Raw genomic sequence first — 7869 nt, 5'->3', positions numbered from 1 at the left:
CCATTGAGGCCACAGTAAGAAGTCCTCATGGGCAAGCCCCGGGAGAACGAGGCCTCCTCTGGAGAGATTGACCCTGCCAACGTCCTGGGGTGTTAGCAGGCTTTCTGTGACTGTGACAAAATACCTGAGGTAAAATGACTTAAAGGAAAAAAAAAGGTTCAGATGCTTGGCTACATTGCTTTGAGCCTGTGGTGGGGCACAATGTCATGGTGGGGAGCACACAGTGGAGCCGATAGACAGGAAGTGAGGAGAGAGAGACAGGAAGAGAGAGACAGGAAGAGGCAGGGCCCCTACCATCCTTTTCAGGGCCACACCCCTGATGACCTCACTTCCTACCACCAGGCCCCACCTCTGGAAGGTTCCACCAGGTCCAAGAGGTGGATGACAGCTAATGACCTTTAACACACAGGTCTTTGGGGGAATGTTCAAAATCTAAACCCGGTGAACCTCCATGCTCCAAACCCCTCAGCAAATTGTCCTGTGGTTCAAGGGCTCATCTGTAGTACTTTGTTACGGTGGCCCACATGGGCCATACCGCAGCCCAAACCCATCTTCTGCTACACACTTTTCTTGGGGGGGGGGGGGGAGGGCAGGGTTGGATCCTGGGGATTGAACTCAGAGGCGCTCGACCACTGAGCCCCTAGTTTGCATTTTATTTAGAGACAGGGTCTCCCTGAGTTGCTCAGGGCCTTGCCAAGTTTCTGAGGCTGGCCTCCACCTTGCGATCCTCCTGCCTCGGCCTCCCCGGCTGCTGGGATTACAGACGTGCAGCATCACGCCTGGCTTGCCATGCACTTGAGACTCCAGAGCCAGGCTCTGTGATGCACACCTGTAGTCCCAGCTACTGGGGAGGCTGAGGCAGGAGGACTGCTAGCGCTCAGGCGTTCGAGGCCGGCCTCAGCAACACCGTAAGCGATCATCTCAAAAGATACAAAACTTAGCCTCCAGCTTCTAAAAGATCCTCATCATTTTTGGAGCATAGCATGGGGCAGAGTGGCTTCGTTTCCATACCTCCAAACTGGAGGGAGACCTTGCACTCACGCGGTGTTTGGAGAAAGTTCGTGCAAATCGTGAGTTTTAGATTCTCCAACAGGCCTGAGAATCCAAGCTGTCTGCGGGCCCTTTCGTTGCTGGCTTGAAGAGGGCTGAGTTTACCTTAGAAGCTCCATCGAGACCTGTCCAGCCATTGCCCTCATGTCAAAGAAAAGGAAGCAGCCGGGCAGGGTGGCGCACACCTGTCATCCTAGCAGCTTGGGAGGCTGAGGCAGGAGGATCGCAAGTTGGAGGCCAGCCTCAGCCACTTGGTGAGGCCCTAAGCAGCTCAGTGAGACCCTGTCTCTAAATAAAATACAAAATAGGGCTCAGCGGTTGAGAGCCCCTGAGTTCAATCCCCGGTACCCCAAGTGTGTGATCAGCACACTTGGAGGTGGCCACCGACTCTGAGCAGCTGCGGATGGAGTGACCCCCCGTGCCTGTGGCTCTCCAGGTCGCCCCTCAAAGAAACACCCAGAGAACAAAGTCACCCCAGTCTCACGGGGTGACCTCCCCACCCCCACGGCATCCCCCATCCCCCTAAGGAACAAAGATGGATGGAATTTAAAAAAAAGAGAGAGAGCCTCCCACCACCAAGAGCCGTGGATGACCCCACAATAGGGCACAAGGGTCATCTTGTGATCTGAGCTGTAAAAACTCGCACCCCGGGAAAGAGCGCTTGGTTTGGTTTGCATTTTGGGGACAGATGCCTATTCAGGAGGCAGCTCAGTTGGCTTCTTGGACTCCACCGAGAAACAAAGGCGGATCTGTGTCAGCAGAACACTCGAGAGCAACTAGGAGAGATCACGCCTTAAGGAAGCGGGTGGAAAGATCAGCCAGAAGCTGGCTTCGCCTCTCGCCATCAAAAGATCTTTTGCTCTTCGAAGAGTCTTTTAAAAAGAGAGAGAGAGAGAGAGACTCAGAAGAAGTGCCCTATTTAAAAATAAGACGCTTTGCTCTGCTCCAATAAGAGCGATGGCAGGAGAAACGGCAGCCTCCCAGGAGAGGAAGGTTTGGAAACTCCCCCAAAGAGAAGATAGAGGCTCGACCCAGAGGTGGCAGCCAGATTGACAATGATGGCATCGCTAGGAGAGGCCCGGATGGGTCCGTTTTATTAAGGTTCGAGGGCAGATTTCATGAGGCTATGGATGTAGGTCTAAGCCACTGAATTTCTGATTCCACGTGATGAAGCATGACTCCCCAGCAGCTCGGGAGGCTGAGGCAGGAGGATCGCAAGGTGGAGGCCAGCCTCAGCATCAGCCTCAGCAACTTGACAAGGCCCTGAGCAGCTCAGGGAGGCCCTGTCTCTAAATAAAACACAGAACAGGGCTGGGGGTGGGGCTCAGGGGTTCGAGGGCCCCTGGGTTCAATCCCTGGGACCAAAAACAAGTCATTCATTAAAATCAGCACACGACAGGGACACAGCCACGTCAATGTTTATAGCAGCTCAGTTCACGATAGCTAAGCTATGGAACCAACCTAGGTGGCCTTCAACAGATGGATGGGTAAAGAAATGGTGATCCATATACACAGTGGAATATTACTCAGCCATCAAGAAGGATGAAATGATGGCATTTGCTGGTCAATGGATGGAGCTGGAGACGATCATGCTGAGTGAAATCAGCCAGTCCCCAAAAAACCAAAGGCTGAGTGTCCTCTCTGATATGGGGACGCTGACTCACAATAAGGGGGGGATGGCAGTTCACTGGATGAGACGCAGGGGAGTGGAGGGAAGGGAGGGGAGGGGACTGGGAGAGACAGGGGAATGAATGGGCGTCACTTTCCCATGTTCACAGAGGAACCCACGACCAGGGACACCCCACAGCAGGTCCAGCCACAGGAGTGGGACGTCACGCCCCGTGTAGATGGGACATGGCAGGATGCACTCTGCTGTCACGGGGAGCTAAGGAGAACAATTTTTAAAAAATTTAAAAAGAAAGTCATTCGTGATTGATATCGATCAATATTTTCCTGGTGCTGTTTGAAACGAAGGTCACTTTGCTGGCCACGCTGGGCTGAGGAAGTCCAGGTCACTTTTCTCCTGGTTTAATCCAGGGTGGCCCCCAAGGAAAGTGCCACAGAGTTTGGGCCCTCGGCCCCTGAGCCCCAGGCCCGGCCCTACTTTGGCTTTCATTTAGAGGCCAGGTCTCATTCAGTTGCGGAGGCTGGCCTCCAACTTTCGATCCTCCTGCCTCAGCCTCCTCAGCCAAGGATAACAAGGCGTGGGCCACCGCAGCCTGCTCTCCCAGGGTTCTGAACACAAGTGCCTGGATCCCTAACCCCAATGCACTTTGCTGTCCTCTTGCCCCCCTGGTGTCCAAGATGTCTAGACCTGTAGATGTCTGTCAAAGATGCGCTCAATGAACGTGTTGAAATGGGACCGAGAAGAACCCCAAAGGAGCCTGCCCAGCTGCTTGCTATGGGGCTCGGGGGACCCCAAGGACCCCGCTGGACACAGTCAAGGTGCCAGGGGTGGAGCTGGGGGGCACCGGGAGGACCTTGTACCCGTGGAGACCACCACAGGGCACTGCATGCAGAATGGCTGCCGCAAGTGACAAATCCATTGTGCTCTATAGTGACCCCAGAAGACGTCCCCCTCCCCCCAGGGTGTCCCAGGCCTATGTCACCAACAGGAAAATCCTGAAAACCACCTGGGTCACTCCCTGCCGTGGCCCAGCTGTGCAGGGGAGGGAGGCGGGGAGGCCGAAGTCGGAGCAAATAAAAGCAAGCAAAGCTGGAAAAGACCCGGAGATGGATCCTTCTTTGCCAGTGGAGGGGAATTGGGAACAAAAATACTAAAATAGAGACTTAGAAGGTGAACCTTTGGCTGAAGCCCCGAGGTGTGGCTCTCAGGGAGGGTGGGAGGCTGAGGCCAGAGGATCGAAAAGTTGGAGGCCAGCCTCAACCAAAGCGAGGCCTTGAGCCACTCAGCGAGACCCTGTCTCTAAATAAAATAGAAAAAGGGCTGGGGACAGGGGCTCAGGGGTTGAGCAGCCCCTGGGTTCCACCCCTGGGACCCCAAATAAAATAAAATAAAATCTTTGCTGTGACTGTAAACACTACCCACTTTCTGCCTCGTGATTCGATACCAAGCCTCAGGCCTCAAGCCTGTGTTTTGTTCCCTGCTGGGTGACAATGACGAACCCCAGGAAAGACCTCATTCTTTCTCCAGGTCCAGACCCGTCCAGGGAATCTGGTGTTTTCTAAAGATCGCGCCGATTTCAGGAAGCAGGCTGAGCCAGTTCACCTGGGACCGACTCCCTGGGGCTCTGAGACACCTAGCAACTCGTTTGACAGCGGAACCTTCCAGAAGGTGTTGATGGGAAGAGCCCAAGGAGCAGGCGGCAACTTGAACCCGAGTGAACGAGTGCCCACCCACAAAGGCAGATAGGCCTTAACCAGGGTTGGGACTTCTGATGTCCCAAGGACCTCGTGAGAAAGGGGAGGAGGACAAAAACGGGGTCCCTAGCGCAGTGTGGACCGTTAATGTCACCTTCTCTCCCTCTTTTCTCTCTTCCTCACTGAGAGGAGGTTTATTATGCAAGAAAAAGCCTCCATTGCACTAAGAATCCGGGAAAGGACTTGGGACAGGGAGAGGCTGAGGTCCAACCTATCCTTACCCCCATGTTTTTTTTTGGGGGGGGCGTAGATACTGAGGATTGAATTCAGGGCACCCCTCGACCCCTGAGCCCCCTCCCCAGCCCATTTTCTATTTTATTTAGAGACAGGGTCTCGCTGAGTGGCTCAGGGCCTTGCTTTGGCTGAGGCTGGCCTCCACCTTGCGATCCTCCTGCCTCAGCCTCCGCAGCGTCAGGGAGGATAGGCGTGGGGCACTTTGCCCTTCGGCTCTTCCTCATCCACCGCGGACTTCCAAGAGGTTGCCATCTCTGACTAGAGCAGGAGCCACACAGAAGCGAGAAGAAATTGGCCGGCCGACACAGCTTCCGCAGGGAGAATTAAAACCACCCACAGCCAAACCCATGCCTGGCCGGCTCTGTCACCAACCGCCCTCCCTTGGGGGTGGGGAGGAGGGCAGGCCTTCTTGAGTTGACTGATTTCAAACGAGGACACCCTCCAGGTCCCCCACCAGCAGAGCCCCCAAAGTCTGAGACTGGGCGTGGGTAAAAACTCTGACTTTCCATTCCTTCTCCTCTTTCTGTCTATTAACTGAATAACTCACAGGGTAATAATCTGCCAGAAATTAATACAGGAATGTTTCAATGCTACAACCAGAGTGGTGTCAGCGGGAGGATGATTTGTTGATGGATCTTTATTTATGTCTTTTTTTTTTAAAATTAGTTGTTGATTTGTGGATGGATCTTTACTTGTGTCTTTTTTTTTTTTTAATTAGTTGTTGATTTGTGGATGGATCTTTACTTGTGTCTTTTTTTTAAAATTAGTTGTTGATTTGTGGATGGATCTTTACTTGTGTCTTTTTTTTTATTAGTTGTTGATTTGTTGATGGACCTTTATTTATGTCTACGTGGTGCCCTGAGATTCGAACCCTAATTTGAATCTTAATGCCTGACCCCCCCTTTCCCCTCTCCCTCTCTCCCTCCAAAATGCCATGCACATAGAGATAGACCCTCCTGTCGAGGGAATTCTTGAAGAAGTAACTGATAGGAAAGTCGGGCCCGGTGGCCCAGGTCTATCATTCCAGCCAAAGATACTGTCTTCAAATAAAACATGAGAACTGGCGGTGTGTGTGTGTCGTGGGGGGATGGCTGGGGATATGGCTCAGTGGTTTAAGCGACCCAGGGTTCCATCCCCGGTTACCAAAAGCAAAAAAAAAAAAATCTCAACAACAACAACAAAAAAATCTTGGGAGGCTGAGGCAGGAGGATGGCAAGTTGAAGGCCAGCCTCTACCACTGAGCAAGACGCTGCCTCAAATTTTTAAATAAATAGGACTGGAGATGCGACTCTGGGGGAAGGTGCCCCTGGGTTCCATCCGGAGTCACCTAGGGACTTTAGCCGTCCCCATCTCGAGGTGTTGAATTGACAGCTACCTAGATACACCTTTATTGAAGGTCTATGGGGGTGGGGGGTGGGAAATGTCCAGCCGAGTCATTACTGAGACACAATAGAGGACGATCCCCGGTGGTCATCCTATGATCCCCCCCCCCAGGAGACAAGAGTCCTCTAGTGAAGGTCAACAGGGACAGGGCAAAGGAAATTTCACACTTGTCACTTGGCCAACTGTCTTGCACACTGTTCTCTTTTCCCCCAGATAACACAAACAGGCAGGGTTCCTGCCTCACCCAAGAGAAGCCAGACACTGGTTGGTGGCCTCCTGGTACCGGAGTCCCCAGGCGGGTCCTCGACAGCCAATGCACCAAGTAACCTAACAAAGCATCAAAGGAGAAACCCAGACCCCTTTCTTCTCAATTCTACCCGGATGTCACCTTCCGAAGTCCACATTGAACAGGAAAAGACAAGCCCCGCCCCCCCCCCAAAAGACACACACACATTGGGCCTAGGGTCGGGGCTCAGTGGTAGAGCTGCTCGCCTGGCCTGTGTGAGGCCCTGGGTTCGAATCTCAGGGCACCAGGTATCCATAAACAAAGGTCCATCAACAAATCAACAACTAATAAAAAAAAAAGACACAAATAAAGATCCATCAACAAATCAACAACTAATTTTTAAAAAATGACACAAATAAAGATCCATCAACAAATCAACAACTAATTTAAAGAAAAGACATAAATAAAGATCCATCAACAAATCAACAACTAATAAAAAAAGAAAGAAAAGACACACGCATCAGTGACATATATACAGGATGGTGGGTTTTTTTATGCATTTAGGAGGTTTTTAACTCTTGGGTTTGATGATGAACGAATTGCCTAGACCACAGGAAATCAACTCCAGCACCAAAATAAATAAATAAATCAAGTCATGTGGAATTTTTTTTTTCCTTTTTTTGCAAAGTGACATATGGTCGATGCCTAGTTGTCATCGCAGAAAGAGAACTCTGGCTTCTTAATTAAAATATATAAATAAAAATAAATGATAAAGCAGGAAATTTCAGCTTTGGTAACATGACTGTACCCAGTGTTCAAAGACGGTGTGGGAAATGGGGGTCAGAGAGACCGGCAGGAGAGGGGGGACACGGAGGAGGAGCAGGAGACGAAGACTCACCTGGGTGTCCCCGAGGGTTTCCAGTATCTGCAGAAGAGGTGCTGTCCGTCGGCGTTGACCAGGTGGGGAAGGTCCTGGTAGGGGATGCTCTTCGGGGTCCGCCTGGGAGAGGTCTCCTCGGGCATTCTGGAAGGGTCTTCAGGTCCTTGAAAGGAAAGGGGGCACATTCCCAAGTCAGAAATCTGGGGAGTGGGGGGGTGGGGTGGGAAAAGACTCTTAAGTAGAGGGGGGGGTCAACCCAGGTCCAAAGAGATTTTTTTTTAATTTTTTTTTTTTTCTAAATGACATCCATCTCTTGCAAATCTCTCTCCAACTGGGAGAAAGAAAAAAATGGGGAAAAAAATCTCATTTGTTCTTAAGAAAAATGCTCACTTTATTTTTTTTAAAGTGCCTCATTTTTAGGATTTTTCTCTCTCTCTCTCCTTTATCCATCTGTGTTTGTTTCCAATCATTCCACGAAACTTCATCTTAAAGACTATTTTAGCTGTAATCAAGGCAGCTCTGTGGATGTGGGGACCCAGCTGCAAGGAGACCCATCTCTCTCTCTCTCTCTCTCTCTCTCTCTCTCTCTCTCTCTCTCTCTCTCTCTCTCTCTCTCTCTCTCTCCAAAAAAAGAGAGAAAATCTCCAAGGAACAGTTTGAGTCCCCTCTGGAGTGCATGCTCCTGGCTGATTGCTGCCACCAGAGATGCCACACA

At 51.2% G+C, this 7869-nt stretch overlaps 1 protein-coding gene across 2 annotated transcripts in view; it reads right to left on the bottom strand.

The window, feature by feature from the left end:
- Mgll (monoglyceride lipase) overlaps window positions 1-7869 on the bottom strand; it is a 64852-nt gene that overhangs the window by 55996 nt on the left and 987 nt on the right. For both annotated transcript variants that reach the window (XM_046466923.2, XM_046466922.2), the window contains exon 2: window positions 7173-7317. In XM_046466923.2, coding sequence (XP_046322879.1) covers window positions 7173-7297 — 125 coding nt within the window. In that variant the 5' untranslated portion in view covers window positions 7298-7317. The remainder of the gene's footprint in view (window positions 1-7172; window positions 7318-7869) is intronic.

Source organism: Marmota monax, unplaced genomic scaffold (genome assembly GCF_021218885.2).
Source record: "Marmota monax isolate L192 unplaced genomic scaffold, Marmota_monax_Labrador192_F-V1.1 WCK01_AAM20220418_F8-fsc00249, whole genome shotgun sequence".
NCBI lineage: Eukaryota > Metazoa > Chordata > Mammalia > Rodentia > Sciuridae > Marmota > Marmota monax.
This window is presented reverse-complemented; position numbering and strand designations above follow the sequence as displayed.